The sequence below is a fragment of the Gouania willdenowi genome, chromosome 7, assembly GCF_900634775.1.
Source record: "Gouania willdenowi chromosome 7, fGouWil2.1, whole genome shotgun sequence".
NCBI classification, from domain to species: domain Eukaryota; kingdom Metazoa; phylum Chordata; class Actinopteri; order Blenniiformes; family Gobiesocidae; genus Gouania; species Gouania willdenowi.
In genome coordinates this window covers 16,547,710-16,568,894 of record NC_041050.1, presented here as the reverse complement: position 1 = coordinate 16,568,894, position 21,185 = coordinate 16,547,710, and the positions used below count along the sequence as shown (strand labels likewise).

Here is a 21,185-nt window from a genome sequence, read left to right as displayed (position 1 = left end):
TGATCTATTTCATTTTATTTGATTTTATTTGATTTTAAGATGAGTTTCATCTTCCTTTCCTCCTCTGACCACATCCCTCACACCTTTATCACCTGGTCTCTTTAAAAACGTTGGTTGTTGATGTGTTTGAGAGAAAAATGGTAAAATATTGAATATAGCAAGGGATATTTGTGAGGAACATACCCTGGAATAGTCATTAGATTGAGAGTTATAATAAAAGCAGCAGCTCATTTACATGCAATACCACCCTTAACCACAGGGTGGTGTGTAAAGCTATTTAAACAGGGGCTCAGCGTTGACCAACTCATGTAGGAGCAGAAATGTTCTCTTAGTACTAGCATTGTTATCCTATAGGTGATCCAGTTTTCCTTAATGGCAAAATAAAAATAATTTGGCCAAATAAAGTCAAATGACAAGTTGAAGTTGCTCCATGCTGAACTCTAACTGGAGACACATGTACTCAACTTTATTACTTGAAAGTACTGATACTCATGGTCAAAAACTACTCCAATCTAAGTCAAAGTGGCCCAGTCCAAATATTACTTATGTGAAAGTACTTGGATAAAGGCATTGACAATCATTTTATGTATTGAAAGTAACTGTTGTGGCGGTTTTGAATGGAATGAGACGGAGTCAAGTTGTAGGGTTTACTGGTCAGATGCGGGGACAGATGAGGCAGACCGGTCTGGCATTCAGAGGTTTCCGTCTGTGTGTGTGTGTGTGTGTCCCAATGAATCTGTAGTTGTTCTGTGCTCTCAGGGTTTTGTATGCTGCTGATAGCGCTAAGCATAACAATGACAGTCTCTGAGAAGAGGCCTTGGCAAATGTTCAGTGTACGATAGTATCTGGCCTGCTTAGGGCGGTGTGACCAGGAGAGATTCTGAAATCATACATTATGTAATCATCCTGAAAACACAGACACAGAATCTATTACATGGTTATAGTACGTGTGTAGCGTGTTATTAACTAACATTTAGGTTTGTGTTCATAAACGACATCACATTGAGCAAATCACCATCAATCACAGAATGAACACAGAGCTGTTCAATAGGCTCACAAATAAAGATAAGACCTCTTCGTTAACAAACGTAGCTATATTCACCAACCATTACAACTGTTTTCTGTAAGAAAACTAACATAACAAACAACTGTTTCATCACAGCAAACATATTTCAATTACTTCTAGTAACATTGGAGCATTTTAAGGGAACTATGTGAAGTGTGTCTTTTCTTTAGCTAACCAGACTTTATGTTTCCATAACCTTAACACATTCATAGAAATGCAGAGGAGTAAAAAAAAAAAATGCAATGTGTGTCTTTCAATTGAGGTGGAGAGAAAGTAAGAAAAATACTCATGTAAAGTACAGGGGCCAAGTTTATAAAACATTGAGTAGAATCTACACTAAAAGTAAACGTACGTCAAAAATCTGAAAATGCACCACACCAAAAAAAATGCAGATTCATAAAACCGTGAGTAGGTCACCTGTACGCACTTTTCCCTTTATAAATCACAGCCCAGCTAGAAGTCGGCGAAAGTTTATTTTTATAAAACACAACCTTTGCATGGGAAGTAGCGGACACCACTTTCAACTCCCGTTTTTGGCTTAAGCGAGCTTTATAAATGAGGCCCCAGATAATCAAGATTAGTACTTAGTGTATTGACTTTGTTACAGTCCATCACTGGCTATGCTGCATCAAAAAAGAGAAAGCACATGATCATACTGAACGTTTTATTTACTAGCATGTTAAGATTCCATTTACAAAGAGTTTTAAAAAGATTCAACAAAAGATCCTTTGTACAGTATTTTCATGCAAACTAATATGAATGTACAATAAAGAAACATTGGAGTAATGCCAATAAATCCGTCTGCTCAGTAGCACCAACATGCTGCAGTCATGGTTTCTAACGCTGCATCAGGAGATGGACATATTTACACAGCTTGAGTCCACACAGGAAATGATAACTTACGTTGTATTTTTTATAAGAACGATGTGATATGTGCAGTGGTCCTGCTGTAGCTGCGACATGCTGAGGAACCAGACTGCTGTTAAATAAATAAAAAAGCACTAAGTGATCTGCCTCATGAATGCAGCATGTTAGGAGAGTTTTCTCCAATGCGCCTCAAACATTCTTACCAGCTGAGAAACATCGACGTATCAGTGAGATTAAGCAAAAACGCACAAATACAAAATGATTTATATATGACGTTATTTCAATAAAAATATTCAAATTTAATTTAAAGCATTACTCCGGTGCTGTCATACATGATCCTACGTTTTTTCCTTTACTTTGTTACAGCCTGTATGTACAAGAAGATAGATCCCAGTAAGGAAATGTTACGGTTTCAGTCAATTCACAAACAAACCCTTAGTTTACAGTACTTTTTTGCTAACACTGAATGGACCAATCACTGGGCTTCTTTGAACATCAACAGGACATAAAACTGTCTCGAGGAAAAATAAAAAGCCAATATAAGATTTTTCAAACTGTTTTCTCGGTTAACAAAGGCTAATCAAACTCGTACATTTTAATCAATATATTAATTTGTTAACAGCAACTCAATATAGCAAATGGCTAGCTAGGGGTTTGCTTTAGCGTCCGTTGTGCTGATTCCGTTTTAGCTAGCCTCAGTTCTTCCATCCCTTTACGTTCCCTGAAGATCAGAATAACACTTCCTGACAGTTTGGACACATAAATAAAATAAAACACACAAGCAGTCACCTAAAAGGGCATGCCATTGGTCCTTTAAATACTGATCAATACGGAGGGTGGAATGCTTGAAGATTCTTTAATACCTGATATAATATGAGTAAAAATGCTCCTTCTGGATGCAAATAAATAACAATCCTTCATATAGTGCAGTAATACAGTACTCACACTAAACCTACAGTAATTGCACAGTAACCACATGCAGTGGGCTGGAGAAGGGAAAAAAAAAAACACAGCCCGGCCATCTTTTCACCCGTCCTTCCATCGCTACTTCCATCGACCTGCCTTTACGTTGAACGTTCTACATTTACCCAGCCAGCTAGCAAAGAAGAAAACCAGGGATCCGAACTATTCCATTTCAGTTGGGCTCCCAGCACGGAGCCTTGGGGAACACCGACAGAGCGAAGGGTGGTTTGCAGTCCACGGCTGATTGGTAACATCTGCACTTAGGACGACTGTCAGCAACAGCTAGTTTGGTTAACCCGGTTAAAAACAGGAGCTCAAATACAAACATAATCAATGTCCTTAAGGAGACACTGCGTAGACCGCAAGCTAACAGTGACACAGCAGTTTGATACATCGCAACAAGCTTGAACACTGGTTTTGCATTAGACTTGCCATACATAGCTGCTTCTTGTTTACTGACATCAGTCATCTGTATTTTGTTGAAAAGGTAGAACATTGTTGGGTGTGCACGGATCTAATGGTAATTGGGTCAGCAGGGTTTTTGAGAAAGCATGTGGTGAGACATTGTTGTTGTCGTGTCTCATCTTATCTTCCACTTTGCCCGTTCTACTGCGAGTTCCCTGAGGTGACGACATCTTCATGGTTCTCCATCAGAGGGTGGCAAACACAGCTGGAAGAGCCTGCAGAAAGGAAAAGGTGATGTACCGACACTGCAAACAATATGGTGCCAAGGAGGCAGATAAGTTAGAGACGTTTTTCACTCTTTACCTCGGGGCCAAGGCCGGCATCTGGTCCATTACCTTCAGATTCTTGGCAGAAAGCTCAACTCTCGCCCCCTGAACAGAAATAAAAGACCAAGTTGACCTCGTACCCAGTGGCACAGATGAAGTGTGTCGTTCTGTACATTATGTACAGTTTCATACATCAGTAAATAAAAGGTTTAGAGCACAACCGGACAGGAAAAACAAACTACTGAAGTAAAGGTCGCAGCTTATTTGTCAACTTTTTATCAATTGCTATCTAGTGAACAAAAAGTGTATTTGGGCTGCTATTATTCCATTTAAATTTTCAGATGCCACAAATGCGGCAGAGCGCTCTATATATTGGTTTTCAGCAAGTCAACACACATTAAGGCAGAACTGTGTATTACTGACCACTAAACTGGTCTAATTTTATGCAGCCCCCAAAGCGACAACACAAAAGGACTCCAAAAACCACAAAATGACAACAATTTATTTCAATGATGGATACACTGATAGTGTACATCAGTGTTTCTCAAATGGGGGTACGCAATTTCACTACAGGTAATACTTGGGGGTAGAGAGAGAAAGTAAAAAAAATAACAAATGAAAGCAATAATATTTATATATATTAAAAATATGGGCTTTTGTAATTTTTTTTAGTTAAAAATGATAATCATAATAATGATGATGAAAATGATCTTAATTCAAACATGAATTGAAAATACAACAGTTAATCTTGGTCCTAGACCAGGCGGAAAATAACCGCAAATTATAAAACCTATAGAAACAAATCTGTTCAGGAGGCACAAAATACTGTTTCATTCCACTCTTTAAAGGTTCCATATCATGCTATTTTTCACCAATCTCCATTTGTTCTAAGAACCCCAAAAACATAGTATTTGAGATTTATTTTCCCAAACTCGCCTGTTTTCCAGAGTTTTCGCCTCTGAAAAGTCACTTTCTGAGCAACTCTACACAAACAGGCTGATTTGCGGCCTAGTTATGCATATTCATGAGTGGGCGTGTCTATAGACAGGACACTGACTTCCTCCTGCCTGCACGGTGACGTAGGGCCAGAGGACAGCCCACCCTCCTCCCACCCACTCCATAGCTGAGCTCATGCTGCTTCATAAACACGAGACAGAGCGTGGGGGCGGGGCGTTCACCGGTACATACATAGACTGTAGAAAATACACACATAGCGTGAAAGATGCTGAAATGATCACCTTCGTGGGTGTGTCTGTTTACACAGTATTCTGAGAAAAATGTCGGGGGTACTTGGATTCGGAAATAAGAGACGGGGTATTTGGAACAAAAACATTTGAGAACCACTGGTGTACACTGATCTGTTGCTGAAGCTGTGTTGCTGTTGACCTGTTTCCTCATGATGTCCATGGTCTGCATGATGCAGCGCGGCATGAGTCCGTGGTTCCGGGCCAGGATCATCGCCTGCTCCAGCGTCACACTTAACGTACATCTGTGGAGTGGACAAAGGTAGAGGTCAGCGCTGCGCTGCACGATGGCCGTTTCACTTTCTGAGTTCTGGGAAATGCAGTGAACTCACCTCTGCATCCCTGTGCCACACATGGTGATGTGGCACGCACCCAGGCGGTTGCACAGCTCGGAGGACACACACAGCACACTCACACCGGACGGGTGGCCTTGGGCACACGAGCGCACGTTGACGTAGGACTGCATCAGTCGGCACAGGTCGTCCAGAGTGTTCAGGGGTCGTAGGAGCTACCAGGAGGCCACAAACATTAGATTAACTCATCAACAAAACAAAGCAGCTAAACTACAGGGTCGGGGAAAGTTATGTGTTCTTTATTTCTCAGAATGACTGCAATATATTGTGAGAGTAAGCAGAATAAACATTCTAACACAGACGTGGGCAACTGGCGGCCTGGGGGCCACATGCGGCCCTCGCTCTAATTTTGTATGGTCCACAAAGTATGACTTAAAAGAAAAAAAAACATACAAAGTTACAGAAAAATACACAACATTAATGTACAGATTCACTCGACATACAAAACGACAAAAAAGAGAGAAAAATATACAAAATTATGAAATGACAACAAAAAAACAACACAAAAACTAAAATAAACAAACTGATTCATGACAGGCAAAAAAACAAGAAAATACACAAAATAATTCAAGAACCCCCAAACGACCACAAACAAAAACACACAAAATGACAACAATGACACACAAAACAACAACAAAAAGAAGCAAAATGCAAAACAAAAAAAACCCGAAACAAACATATTGGTCATTATTCTAAATGCTAACATGAATGTTGAAAATGTGACCCTCAGATCTGACAATCACATTTTTGTGGCCCCCGCTTTGATAAAAGTTGCCCACCTCTGTTCTAAAACTACACAACTCATCTGTGCAGCTTCTATTGTACGACAGCAGGAAACTATTCAGCTTGGATCACTGGTGTCTATCGGAGCTACAGATTCAAGATGGAAACAGGCCAACAGGCTGGTGTGTTGGGGTTAGTTGGAGTTAATAAGGAGCTACGGGGGAGGGTGTGTAAGGGTCCAAGGGAGAGGACGGCACTCCGGTTCGTCTTACTTTGGAAATGCTCGGCTGAAGGTCTCTAACTTCAAGGCCCAGTATCTGTACTTGCATTTATATTCAGGCACAACATTATATAAAACTTAAGTTAAAAGAACCTGATACATGGAGCAGGTTGTAGGATTTCAGCAGAGATGAGAGGACATTGCATATTCACCTGGTCTATTTTCATGGCGGTGGTGTTGGAGTCAGTGGGAAGGTTAGACTTCTCCAAATAAAAAGCCCTGTTAGCAAAAACAAAAAACACTTAAAAGCAGCTTTTATGATACATACAGATTACTTTGAAAGGACGTCATCACAGCTGTGTGGGTGTGTACCTGAGTCTGCGGTAGTAGGCCTTGACCTTCTCTAGAGAGACGGCGTTGGTGCGTTGCTGGATCTCCTCCATGGAGACGTAGTCCTGTTGGGACACGCCCTCTGGACGCTCCAGGGCTGAAAAAAAAAACACAACAACATGTGTTAATGTATTTAAACACTCACTTTACACTAAAAAATCCAAACTCCTCTTACCAGGACATTTCTTTTATGCAAATATTATAATTAAATTAAAAAAAAAGAGGATAGGATAAATAAAGACATTAGGGCAGAAATGTTTGCATCTATAAAAACGTGTGCAAACGTCACTACACTCGCTGATAAACGGTGCAAACCCCAGGCAATCAAAATTGCATCTGTCAAGCAAACAGCATAGCGCGCACAGTCCAGTTTGCGCATTTGTCACTGATGAATATGTAACGTGGGCAGATCAGCTGTGGGGCACCAAAAATTGGGAGGAGGGAATGTAAATATATTCATGCAACACATTTATCAAACCTGGAGCTGTTTGTGGTGCCTGTTTTAGCTCATAAACATAGTCTGTCCCAAAGGCAGAGAGTAACTCACACAGCTTTACACACAGAGATGAGGCTGCAGTGAATATTGCCAGAAGAAACAGGGTAAATGAAAAAAAATAATGATGTTTAATGCTTTAGTTAAGATTTTTGATTAAAAAAATAAAAAATAAATTGAAATCAAACTATAGTTTATATTAACAGCCACAGAAGGAATAAGTAAACTGTGTAAGGTACAGAAACAGAGGTGAACAGCTGTGCACGGATTTCTCCCTGATGTCAAACACTTGTCAGAGCGTTGATGGAGAGTCTCAGGCCAGGAACAGCACTGACCAGATGCGTAATTTAAGCAGTGATGGAGCAAGGTTTCCAAGGTGTCCAAGCACTGCAGACTGCTTTCTCTGTTGCTGCAGTAACTCATGATCAATGTTATTAATAGATCAATAGGATGGTTCCTTCCATTTGCCAAATAGCCTGTTTTCTATGGTACAGATATGAGCAATGCGACGCGTACTGACAGAGTAGCCACATTAAATTATGACAAAATAACATTACGTTTTTAAGTCCAATCAAGTAACGGCACTTTCAATTATATTTGTTTTGTTGGCTACATAATGATATGGTTTGTGCAGCAGACAGAGAAGTCCACCTGTAGCTCTATTGCACAATCAACTCAAATTCAACAGCTTCAAATTTTATTTTAGCGCTCTTAGCTCTCCTACATTCTCCACATTGAAGGCGCAAAATGTTAATTTTAAATATGGCAGTCTCAACTAAGGCTAAACAATTAATTGCATTTGCGATATTATCGCGATACCATAAAACGTGCAATTTTTATTTTATTTTTTTCTTGTCCTGTCTTGTTAAGTTCAGAGTGTTTAATAAGTGCAGTCCACATGTTTACACGTAAAGGTAAAGCCACAGATTTGTTTACTTTATTGTTGTAATCTGTGCTTTATATTTTATATTTATTTAAAGTTTAAATAAATCTGAAATTGTTTATTATGAAACAGATTGATTTATTGCTTGTGTTCATAGAAAAATAAATGACAAGAGGCCCTTGAAAAAAGAATTGCATATTAAATCACATTCGCAATATTGAGGAAAAAAAATCGCAATTAGATTATTTTCCAAAATCGTTCAGCCCCAGTCTCAACCACGTCTGCACGTGCACAGATTTGCGCTGCAATCTCAGTAAACTCCCCACAACAGGTAATAAAACAGCACCACCAAAGTGTTTAGGCATGAGATACAGTACCCTTTATTTGAGATCCTAGTAAATCCATCCCATAGTGTAGGCTTCATAGAAAGTTAATTTGCTAAAAAAAAAATGGTTAAAATTGTTGTTCAAAAGTTTATCTTGATCTCCACTGTAAACATTATCTTATTGACATTGTCGGAAAAGTTTTGTGCATTGCATTGTGGGATGTAGAGTGCCGTAGACAGATGCTAAGTTATTTCAACCTTTTACATCTTTTCTCCAGTAAATGATTATTGATTTATTGATCTACAAGGCCTACATGATGTGTTTATCTGATTAAAAAAATTATTATCTCCAGCAGCTTTAATATGACTTTATACACAAGTTGCTTGCTTTCTTCTAGACGTCATTACAACATCCTTCCTATAGATGGCGATGTTGCTCTGAGTTCTAAATCTTCCATTAAGCTTAGCTGCTGCACAGATGAAAACGTGATGTCAGATAAGAAAATGTTACACAGTCTGGAAGGAAATAAAAGCTATTCATGTGATGCCAGAAGGCAATCAACAAAGAATAAAAGGCAGCAAAGAAAGGAATAAAGGGTTTTAAACAGTCACTATAAAAGGTTTAGAGGAGTGCTAGAAAAGCTCATCAAGTGATCAGGAGCTGAGTGTGTGTCGCTGCTCATCCTTCTGCCTCACCCTTGGTGAAGAGGACCGTGTGCAGCTTGAGGCTGCCTCCGTTCTGCAGTCGACTGGGCAGCTCACTGAAGTGACAGCTGTCCAGGTACAGTGTGACCTTCAGGGCCTGCCTGCAGCCCTCCACGCGGTAACACACTGGGCTGTCTGAAACACACACACACACACACACACACACACACAGGTGAGGGGAATCAACAAATCTCACACTACAAACACAAGCTGTGAGCAGAAAATAGGGCTTTATCAACAGTACATGTTATGTTACGCTCATAAGTTTTAAAGGTTGTCCAACAACATCACACAGGATTGGGCTCAACATAAAGAGGCTGCTTCTCAAACAGAAGCATTTTCTTTTATTTAACACTGGACATTCTCCTTAAAGCTGATATCTGGAATTTCTGAGAAACGTCTCGATGCTCCGCCCTTAACAGCTCTACCTCCTCCCCCTGCCTCTGTAATCTACCAGAAGCCACGCCTCTACTTTTCTGCATGCGCATCGCAGAACATAACAAGGTCGCATAGGGTTGCATTGATATAGGTCTATGGGTCAGGTAGGAGCCAAAATCATATTTACCTTGTTTTCGTGCACAGTTACACATTCACTTTGATTGACAGTCTCAAAAACAGGAAGTAGAAGCCTATTGGCTGTGCATACTCAGCAATCGTTTCCATTTGTATAGAGGTCTATAGTACGAAGGAGGGACTTATAGACATTAATGTATATGAATGACCACCAGCAGTAGGCCATAGTAAAAGATTAGATAGGTATTGTTTTGCATTTAAAAAGAATCATACATAAACATAGATTTCTCAAAAATGCAGTTTGCATGTTCTCTGTTGATCATAACAGCGATTACTCACAGAATTGATGATTTATTTGCATCAGAATGCATAGACAATGTTAGGGAAGCCTAAAACCATTTAGGCTGCTAACTGCTAACATTCAGACAGCTGGTCACAAATAAATAAATTCTTAATGTCTCTCTTGTCTTTTACTTTGAAAAAAACTTTTATTTTTACAGGCATACAGTGAAAATGTATAGATTCATGTTTAAAAAAAAAATAAATTATGTGTGTGTGTTTTCAACAGCTAATTTTGAAAAACTAAATTTGGTTGGTTGATTTCTAAAAAAAAAAAGAAGTGGGTCGTGTTTTAATGACCGTAGCAAATTGTGGGTCCCAGGGTGAGACCAGTTGAGAACCCCTGAACTAGAGCATTCAGAGAGCGCAAACATTCACCAAGTGCCAAATCTCCTCTGGATCTGTGATCCTGATCATTGTACCACGATCATTCACATTTTAAAGGCTTGCAAGACATTTATGGAACGCGCCTATGCTGATGTATGCTCAAACCACAAAGTAACACGAGGTTATACTAGAGCATGTTATGCACAAAGTCATGGTAACATGATCATTCACACTTTAACAGCACAGTCATCAGCAGGAGGTCCTATAGAACCAGCTCAAACAGCTGAACATAAGTTTACTATAGGGATTTATCGATTTTTAAATTTGATCCAGATTCGAGATATTGATCCAGATTATCCCCAAAATCTAACATTTCCTGAAATTTTCATAAAAATCTGTCCGTTAGTGGTTAAGTTAGACTGTTCACAGTCAAACAAATAAAACAAAGCCAGCAAAAATATAACCACGTGGGCAGAGTAAATATCAGAAGCTCAAATGTGCCACACAGATGCAGTCAGTGGCCATTGTACATTAAGCAATATGTGACAGATATCAGTCCCTGCAGGATCTTTACTTAATTTCCCTTCATTTTTTATTCAATTTGGGGAAGTGGATGTTTGCAAGAGCCGGATTTGGCCCCCGGGCCTTGAGTTTGACAAATGTGCTTTAGTATCACCACAAAGTGAACAATACTGTAGGAAAACTGCCTCCAACCATTTTATCAAATAATATTGTCAGGAGCTTTTTTAGCTAAATGAATTGAAGAAAAAACACGTGACTGGTAGTAATTTAGGTTCAGCACTTCTTTGTAACCTTTACAGGTCCATGAATATTGAGCGTGGCAATTTGATTAATGATGATGATGGTCTGTAGGTTATTCTTTGGAGGATCTGTCAAGCTGTAATTTGGTTAGAACTGGACATGGGTGACCTCAGTCTGTGGAGCCCTGACCAGTCTCTTCGTCTCCTACAGGTCCTGCTCCTGATCAATACAGTCCTATGAACCCTGAAGCGGCACAGCATCCAGTAGCACTGCAGCAGTCTGAGATGACACGCAAACATCAGCAAAGATAAATGATCCCGGCCCTTCCCATGGAAGATACATGTTGTGATAGAAGCTAGAACTTAGAGATGTTCTCAGTACATATTTTTCCTAATCAGTTTCCTGAAAAACATCATGAACAACTTTCCATTCAAACCTTATAAACAAGTGGCACAAGGCTCTGAGATCAAGCGTCAATGTTTTTGCACATCCACATTTCATTATGACCAATCAACCACCTTCTTTAGTGTCAGCCACAGTTTTTTTTTTTAGATATAGAAGCTCCTGATGTTTAAACAACGATGATGCAAACAGTGCATTTGGTGCACACAAGGAAAGATGGGAAGATGACCAATAATGTTTAGTCTATTACAGACATGCAGCCTTCAGTCTAAGCACACAAAGTTACTGCAAAAACACAGAAGACGACCACAAATATACAAAACATTTTACAAAATTACCCCAAAAATGCAAAGAAAAATGTACATAATCACTCAAAAAAACACTAAAATACAATCAAAGGCAACAAAACGACTCCAAAATCACGCCAAACGACAACAAAAACAAAGGACAACAACAGAACTACACCAAATGACTAAGAAAACACAATATCGCTAAAAAAATTGCTAAATTATTTAAAAAATGCACCAAACGACAAAAGCGTCATCAAAAACCCTTCATTTTTAAATTCTTGTCATAATGTTCAGATTGGTGATTATCATAAATGCTGACATGAATGTTGATAATGTGACCCTCAGATTAGACAATCACATTTTTGTGACGCCGTTGTGATAAAAGTGGCCCCTCCCTGATCAACAGCAATCATGAAAACGAAAGGATGAACCTCTAACATGATGTTTGTACATCATAGATTTATGTGACACATTGTTATTAGCTTTTGTTTATAATGATTTAACGAACACGTGCTATGTAGCTTTAGCTCTCTATAAAGTGACTTTTCATTGAGAGAAAAACAGCCTATGCAGCAGAAAGCTGTATAGGGGCCACACATGCTTATAATGGCCCTTTCTATGGAGATGTTTAACCCTCCAGCTGCTTGATTGAATGAGCAGAGTCGGTTTTCTTACTTGCAACCAGACACTCGTCCTCCAGCTGCCTGAAGAACACAGTGACTTTGTCCAAGTCCAGCAGGGCTGCTTTGGTGTCCTCCAGCATGGTTCGCTCCTCTTTCTGCAAAGAAATAAAAAAGGAATGCTCACAGGGATCAGCATTCACTTCGGGCTCTATTCTCCCAGTGGCGCTGTTTTTGGCGGCGCGCTATTCTCCCCCAGTATTTACGTCAGTCGCTGCGCGCCTTCATCCAAGTCACGCACTGTGGGTGGAGCAGCCCTGAAATGTGGGAGTTCCCATTCAAATCTGGCTTTAAGCGCATTCTCCAGTGTGCTTAAGTTATTTTCCTGTTACGCGCTTCTAACCCTGGAATAAGTGCAGCGCCCCCATAAGGTGAAACATTTAATTGCACTAGAAATATGGACTTAGTTAGATTTTAAGCCACATGGACTCAAAATATTGCAGAAAAGTCTCCCGAAAAGAATCGATCCAAAGCCACACTGACACGCTGTCACAGGGGTGGAGGGAGTCACACAAGCACGCCAAAGGATCAGCATGTGTGATGTGACGTAATGTGCACGGATAATGATGATGATGAAGCGCTGATCGAGGAGAGAGATTTTAACCGTAACTCGGACAGAATGCGGCCGATCCTCACAGTGAAATAATCTGATCAATGATCTGATCAAATCAACCTGTTATATTGTTTATCAACGAAGGCGTTTCAAATGAAAAGTGCGCTTGATCATTTTCACAAATTTCAAAGACATTTACAAGCTTTAGGAAAACTCCAGGTTCCGTGATTTCTAGACAGCCCAAAAAAATGACATCTCCGCCTCCTTTCCTTCAGCCCCTGGACCGGAGAATACGCGTAGGAGAGAAGCACGTAACTACAGGCGCGCAAAAAAATAGACCCTTAATTATTAGGCACTCAAATAGAAAATAATAATTTGATTTATTTTACTAACAGTATAAGACAGTGGTTCCCAACCTGTTTTGGATCGTGATCCCATTTTGATATCACAAATTTCTGGAGACCTCAAAGACTTTTCTTTCTAGACATAGTTTTTAATCATGTTTGTTATACTGTTTAACAAATACAGAGTAACCAAGATTAGTGCACAATGTGACAAAATGCACCAGCTCAGATATTTTAATTCTGTATTTTACTTCCTTTTTTTCTCTTTCTTTTCTTTAAACTGCATTTTATTTGAACTCGATTTACATTTGATAAAATGAAAGTATAAAATATAATTGTTTAAGATTGTGTGTTTTTTAATTTGAAAAAAAAATTATAATTTTAAAATGTATTCTTATCCAGTAATTATTTTGTATTAATTAGTAGACATTTCGGGTGACCCCATTTAAATTTCAAGGCGAACCCACATGAGATCACGACCCCCAGGTTGATAAACACTGGTATAAGATTTGTGTCCACTCTCTGAATAATTAATTGTAATTTTAAATGCTTTCAAATCATTTAAATAACAACACTTGTTGGTGTAAACACTGTCCGTGTGTGTGTGAGGAGAACCCTGGTCCTCACCAGGTGTGGAGCCAGCGTGGACTGGAAGTGCAGCAGCACACCGATGACGGAGATCTGCTCCAGCCACTTCCTGCTGCTCTCCTTGCTGTCCTCCAGGTACTCGCCGGCGTTGTTGAAGCGCGAGCGCAGAGCCGTCAGCAGCTGCTCTGCCAGCGTGCACACAGCACCGGTGGCCGCCTGGCAGAAGATCACGTCACGTCGCAGCTGCAGAGATGTGTCTGATGATGAGGAAAGAGGAGAAGAAGGCAGGAAATGATCGTGTCAGTGGGTCCTAATGGTGGGACGGGTACAGATAAGAGGAAACACAGGTCACTGCTCTCAGCCTCAGTATGAGCTTCACATAACAAACAATAACAGCACTGATGGCTTGAATTGCATCATTTTATAAAACTAGAATAAAGGAAATTTGAAAAAGTTAATTTCTGGGGCTGCCACTTAGTGATTATGGGTTCAACTTCCTCCAGATGAATCCCTTAGAAAATACAGATACAGGACAGTTTTATTAACTGTCAAGTTTTTTTTTTTTTTTTAATTCTTTATTTATGAAAGGTTCGAGGATGTTTTATACATTAACAGTCTCAATAAATGTCTCTGACACTTTTCTCTCCATATAACCCTTTCCCTTGTTTTTCCAGTGTTTGAGTCTTTTACTTTAATAACTATTTACAACTGAGAAGTGAGCACACATATAACATACAAATATATACTGAGACATTTCAGCAACAAATTGTGAGAAACTGTCAAGTTCTGTCTAAAGGTTTACTTGTAGACTTTCAAAATAAAAGACTTATATAGAAGCAATACCAAACTTGGGCAACGAGCGGCATTTAGGGTGGATGTACTGTAATATGATACATGTGATGAGAGGGACACACTACACAAACTTTGTCATTCAAATGTTTGTTTTTTTTCTTCTTCATTTATTTAATTATAATGTAAACGTGTTTGGGATATGAGTGTGAACATAATTCTAAAAAGCCTAAAACCAGGGGTGTCAAACTCATTTTAGTTTGCGGGTAGAATATGGACCAGTTTAAACTCAAGTGGGCCGCAGCTTTTAGGAGGGAAAATGAGTAATCCCAACATCAATATGCACTAGTTTGCAATTCCATGTATAAATCATATATAAAACATGGAAAGCAAGGCACTGACAATATCTAAGCAATAAGTGACAACAGGCCAAACTGGAAGCTTAAAAGGGCCGGATTTAGCCCCCGGGCCTTTAGTTTGGAAATTGCCTTAAACAGTGAAACTCTTGTTTAGTGAAGGAACAGCTTGACTTGTAATTGAAACCAGGGTTCTGTCTAATTCAATCATTTCCACTGCTGAGCAGACAGACCTACCTGTGCACTTGAGCAGAGCCAGGAGAAGCTGGTTCTTCCCATCTGTTGGAACAGAAGGACAAACATTGGTGATTAACGCTCACAGATCAGGAGCGGATGCGTGTGTGTCGTCCACCAACCGTCAACAAATCTCTGCAGGCTCTCCACCAGGGTTTTGATGGAGTTGGGCAGGTTCCACGGGTCTTCCTGAATGTTCTTGTGGATGATGTAACGACAGCGCATGGTCCAGTCTTCTGTTTGGCGGAACTCTGTTTGCAGAAATGCAGAGAATGGCCACATTTACATGGGAGCTTTAATTCCTCTTTAAAGCAGAATAAAAGTTAATTCCTTTTTAAACTGACCATGTAAACACTTCCGAATTAAACTTCAATCTGAATTAGGTGGTTGGTTTATTCCGATTTGAATTCCGACTAAGATAATTCCTCTTTCTTGTAAACACTTAACCTGCTTAATTCCGCTTTGAGTTAATTCCAGTCGTTCTGCGCATGCACGATTTACCGCCTCAGAATACATGTATATAATGAAAAGAGTGGATGGACAGAAGAATAAAAATCCGGACGTTCACACAGACACACACATACTTATTAAACGCACACAGACCTCGGTAAACATGGTAAACGGAACAAGCTTCACCGGACGGCTGGCACTAGAACCCAGAGGCAGAGAAATTACATCCCCGTACTGTGTGTATGGGCTGTAATATCACCAAGTTTATCATTTTACCAGCTGTTAGAGCTACTATTTATTCCTGGTTATTGGTTTCTGGAGTTTTACTGAGCTTTTTACCGGTGATTAGTTCCTTCCGCCCCACAGTCCAAACTGAAACCGTGTGTTATTGTTGAGCTGCTGCTTCAAAACTACAATCAAAATAAAAGTGAAAACAGTTGTCATGTGGTCTTCTGTGTTAAAGCCGACAATAAAAGGAATACGTCCAATCAGAGCCTTCCCAACCCCCGAACCTAAAGCGGAAATAAATAAAGCCGAATAAACCGGTTTTCCATGTAAACCTCAATTTGGAAATTACTATTTCCATGTAAACACGAAGCAGAACACTTTAATTCAGAATGATTAAATTCAGAATAACTAATTCCGAATTAAAAAAACATGATGTAACCGTGGCCACTGTGTGAGGAAACAGAGAGATAGCAGCACTCATCTAGGCACTCAGAGGAAGAGACGCACCTGGCTGACTGTGGTCAGAGTAAAAGTGCTTGGTCTCCTCGCAGGCCTTCCACATGACGGGTCCTTTGAGGAGGTTGTTGATTGAGTCGACCTGCAGGAGAATACGCACACATTACAAGATTTGACCTGTTTCTAGCATTTTATCCTATTTTTGCTTCTTTGACGCTTTATAGCAACTTCATCAAGCGACTGTTAACAGGTGGAGAGGTCAGCAGCAGCAGCAGCCAAAGTCGGTGCACAAACCCAGCAAAGATAATGAGGAAAGCTAGTGAAAGGATGGAACAAATACGTGGGAGGGTTTGTGCAGGGTGAAACAAAAAGAAAATAAGGAGAAGGGAGAGAACAGAGAGCTGTGTGAGGTAACTGGGCCCAGATGTTGACTGTTATCACAGCAAACTGTTGTTAATAGTTAATGCTGACAAGCCAGTTTCTTGTTTTCATCTCACTCCAGTTTGAAATCTACTGGAAAGATACAAAGGGGAGCTAATGCACTAATACTAAAAGCTTTCTATAGAGTCTGCCATGTTGTGACTCAAGTCTGTTCACCTAACGGCTTTGGAAAATAAATGCTATAAAACTTGTTTCTAACTTAATAATGACTGCACACATCATCGTCTTTATCCTGCACTTGTTTGTATGAAAAGTGCAAAACAAATAAAGTTTCATTTGATTTGATTCTTTAAGGCAGGTAATTTTACACCAGCCTCACCTGTCTAATAGTTACTGCTTTTGAACCTTTAGCCAGTGGTGAACAGTAATAGTAAGTACATTCACTTAAGTACTGTACTTAAGTAGTATTTGTGAGTATCTCTACTTCACTTGAGTATTCATTTTGGGAAATACTTGTTACTTCCACTCCATTACATTTTTTTTACTGCACTACTTTTCTATGGATACTTTTATTAGCATAAAGTTTTTGTTAATTCTAATACGGGTTTTCCCAGTTCTACTAAACCTTTAATACGACAGTTAACGTTATTTAACACAAGAGCCAATCAGAGAGGCAGGTCACGTCTAAGTGTTGTTGTATGGACAATCGATTTGTCAGAGATTGACCCTAAAAAGGACAAAGATACTCAGCCTGACCATCTGTGGCCGTATCTTATAGGCTACGTTCAAGGTTTTTCGAAATCAAAAGTGATTTCTGTCATAAAAACAACAATTAAATGCTGGCATTGCAATATAAAGTCTGGTTAGCTAAACAGAAAAAGCCCTAAACATTGTGTTTTATTAGTTATTTAGTGTTTGTTAAATATACCTCATGATGCTTAAATGTTACTAAAAGGAAGATAAATGTGGTTTTGTTAATATACAGTTGTTGGCTGTCATTGTTGTTGACAATGTTTTTTGGTAAAAAAAAAACAATTCAATTGTATTGATGAATTCAGCTGAGTTATTAAACTCACACTTCCGACCTTTATTTGTGAGATGTTGAGCCTGTTAAACAGCTCTTTGTTCATTCATGTATTTTGGTTGGTTTGATGTGGTTTTAATAAACGTGAAAATACATTTTATAGTTGCTCATGAAACCACAATGATTTTCACTTGTATTACAGTATCATAAACAAAATTCTGTTTGAGATTTTAAGTTATTTTGGAAACGTGTTTTTTTAAATGCAAATATTTCTGTATTTTCACTTAATTAATATATTGACAGAGCTACTTTACTGTTAAAAAAGTTTCAGGTCGAACAGACACCGCGTCACGGAAAAATTTGCTCCACACACACACACGCAGACAGACGTTCCTTGCTTTTATAGATAAATGTGTTTCTCTCAATTTGTGTTTTGCTTCTTTTATGTCATTTTTGCATTTGAAAAAAAAAAATTAATACTTTGTGCATTTGTTAATTAAATTAGAGTGAGTTGCCCACGTGTGACCAAGCTTTAGTAAATATGTGACCCCTAACTTAAATTTACCTGGTTAAAAAGATGCTCCAGGCAGCCGTGCAGCTTATCCTGTTTGTCAGAGGGGATCCTCATGTCACATGGCAGCTCGTCTCCTGTACGACAAACCAAAGACAAAAAGACAGAGTCAAAAAGAAGAGAGGTCACAAAGATAGGTATAAATATAATTCTATCTTCTACCACACAAACACAGACACACTCTGTTCATTTTTCAAGGTGTTCACTAACCATATAGACAAAAGGAACTTACATCAAGTATTTTTTTGGCTTTTAAATGTGTACACAATACAACAAAATATTCATTATGTCGACTAATTTATACTAAGACATACAAGAATCACATTAGAAGTAACAGATGAAGCCAAACCAAAAACAACAAACAAAAAACAGTGTTTCTATTCACCTGGATAAAGTGATTGGATTTTTAGAGGATTTCTGTTGTCAGGTATATATGATGTGGTGAGAAAATCCCCTACTCAGCCTTTAGAAAGGACTAAAACATTGCTAAATAGTAGTAGACACACACAAAAACACTGGCAAGGTTGAAAAACGCCACTGAAGAGTGCGTCCAATGTAATCCATGACATTTTGGTTTCTTTAGTTGTCTTTAATCAAAAAGGGAAAATGTCATTAACCCCTGTATGTTCCTCTATTGTGGTGTCCAGGGATGGATTTTAAATAACATGATATTGTGGTTTTCAGATGATGAAAAACAAACAGAATTCTTTGACTTCACAGAAAGAAAACATGGCCTACCTGAGCCCATCTCATCGCTCCCCAGGTAGGAGCTGTTACTTCTCACGCTGGTGTAGGACAGCACTGAGTCTCTATTACTGTTGCATTCACTGTAATGAAGCACATTCACGCAAACGGTTAAATGTAATCCCAATCTTTGGGCTCCTTCCATCTTCAAACCACAGAGGAATTCCCAGAGGTATATTTTAATTACGCTGCCAAATAAACCGTCTGACTGCAAATGCTTCATCTGATTTATGGCATGTGAAACTGAAGTAAATCTAATGTTTCTGACAACGATAACCAGAGCCAGTTTATACAGATGATTGTACTGTAAACTCCACAGGATTAGCTTCCCATGAGGACGATCTAGTATCAGGCACATTTTTTGGGATGCATTGAAACGCAGCCTTTCAGCACACTGCAGTGCATTTTCTGCTTTTCACTGAGTTCAGAGCAAAACGTCTTTGACTGATATTTATAGTCACAAGTCTCTTTGATTCAACATGATTAGTGGGAGCATGTGGAAGATTTATGGAGCTCAAATTATATGTGGCGTTAAGTGAGGGCCCCCACCCCCCGCCCCGAGGCAGGTCACAAGCTAAATTAACATGACAAACGGCCTATGGGCAGGAGAACGACAACTGGCTTTGTCTCTTTTTTCCCATTATTAGGCAAGGCCTGGATATCACCTGCTGGGGTATTTGATGACCATTAATGTGTGTGTGCGGTGGAGGGTGGTGGGGCTGGGGTACCACAGAGCTGGGAGGGAGCTAATAACTTGGCTGGGGATTCTCGGCTGGTTTTTTTTTGGTTTTTTTAACACATCCTAAAACACAGACACACAAAGTTGTGTGTGTACGTGCGCACGTTATGAGTCCTTGTTTTTGTATCTTTAAATTATTTTTTCTATTTTTGTTGTTATTTTGTGATTTTAGATTCATTTGTGTACATTTGTTGTAATTTTGCGATTTAGCAGTCAATTATGTGTACAGTCATTTTGCGCATCTTTGCTGTCATTTTGTGTATTTGAGCTCAATTTGTGCTTACATTTTGTGTGTTTTTGTAAGTTGTCTTGTGTATTTTTGATGTCAGTTTATGTAGGTTCTTTTGTGATAGATTTATATGTGTACATTTGTTGTATATTTGTAATTTAGCGGTCAATTACAGTATGTGTATAGTTGTCATTTCGTGAGCGACGAGTCATTTTGTGCATCTTTGCTGTCATTGTGTATTAGAAATCAATTTGTTTACATTTTGTGTGTTTTTGACGTCATTTTATGTGAGCTCTTTTTTTTTTAAAAAAAAAAAGAATTCAAATTAAGTTAAAGTTCTTGTTTTGTGTCTTTTTAAAGTCAGTTTGTGTATTTTTGTTGTCTAGTGTATTTTCAGCTAAGTTTGTGTGCGGTTTTTTTAACGTCATTTTTGTGCAGGTGGCCCCCAGGCTGAAAGTAACCCACGTCTGCTGTGGTAAAACACACTGAAACATGCACACATACATATGATTACTTCATATACAGGACACACTAATAGGAAACTGAAGTTAGCTCTTCAAATCCTGTCACATACCTTGCAGAACCATTTTTAGTGACAAAATCCATCAAACTATTAACACACATATTGTAAAACATTTAATTGCTGTTCACTGCACAGCAGGGAGTGTAAGGCCAGATGCTACATGGGGGCACAAAATAAACATATTTCGATACTTTGACTTAAATGTGGAGAGTTGGACTACGATCAATCAACAATACTTCATACCAAAGACATGTGTTTTCTGGTTTAGTTACTTTTTAAAGGTCTACACATTCATCTGATTAAACAGTACATGGGACAATTCCCTATCGAGTCTAATGGTTTTGATGCAGATTTGGCTTAAGTGCATCAGATGAAATCCAATAAGCTACAGCAAATTAACACTGTTTTTCTTTAAAACATCTATTGGAATCTGTTCTTTTACTGTCTAAAGACGACAGATCAACTTGAATCTTTTCCCTAAGCCTTGTACCTTTTAAAAAAATGTTTAATGTCTCTGCCAAGCCAATAAAACACTCAGCAAACACTTAAAGATCAGTTTGTGAAGCAAAATGAAGACTTTTGGTTGTTTGCTATAGATTAAATCAGTGTGCAGTAAACCTGAGTGGGTTGAGGAAATGAGCCGTTTGGCAACTCATCAACATAGAGCGAGTCTCAATGAGCTTAAAATGAGTATTTTTAT

At 39.0% G+C, this 21,185-nt stretch overlaps 1 protein-coding gene across 1 annotated transcript in view; it reads right to left on the bottom strand.

Moving 5' to 3' along the window:
• Nucleotides 1-1,716: 1,716 nt before the first annotated feature.
• The window catches only part of LOC114466902 (phosphatidylinositol 3,4,5-trisphosphate-dependent Rac exchanger 1 protein-like), a 121,325-nt gene continuing 101,856 nt past the window's right edge, over nucleotides 1,717-21,185 (bottom strand). Inside the window, 15 exon segments of the mRNA XM_028452772.1 lie at nucleotides 1,717-3,576; nucleotides 3,665-3,732; nucleotides 5,014-5,116; nucleotides 5,204-5,379; nucleotides 6,220-6,264; nucleotides 6,380-6,446; nucleotides 6,540-6,654; nucleotides 8,955-9,098; nucleotides 12,272-12,374; nucleotides 13,801-14,018; nucleotides 15,144-15,185; nucleotides 15,263-15,391; nucleotides 16,326-16,416; nucleotides 18,245-18,327; nucleotides 18,989-19,077. Of these exon segments, the coding sequence (XP_028308573.1) occupies nucleotides 3,534-3,576; nucleotides 3,665-3,732; nucleotides 5,014-5,116; nucleotides 5,204-5,379; nucleotides 6,220-6,264; nucleotides 6,380-6,446; nucleotides 6,540-6,654; nucleotides 8,955-9,098; nucleotides 12,272-12,374; nucleotides 13,801-14,018; nucleotides 15,144-15,185; nucleotides 15,263-15,391; nucleotides 16,326-16,416; nucleotides 18,245-18,327; nucleotides 18,989-19,077 (1,516 nt within the window). The 3' untranslated portion in view covers nucleotides 1,717-3,533.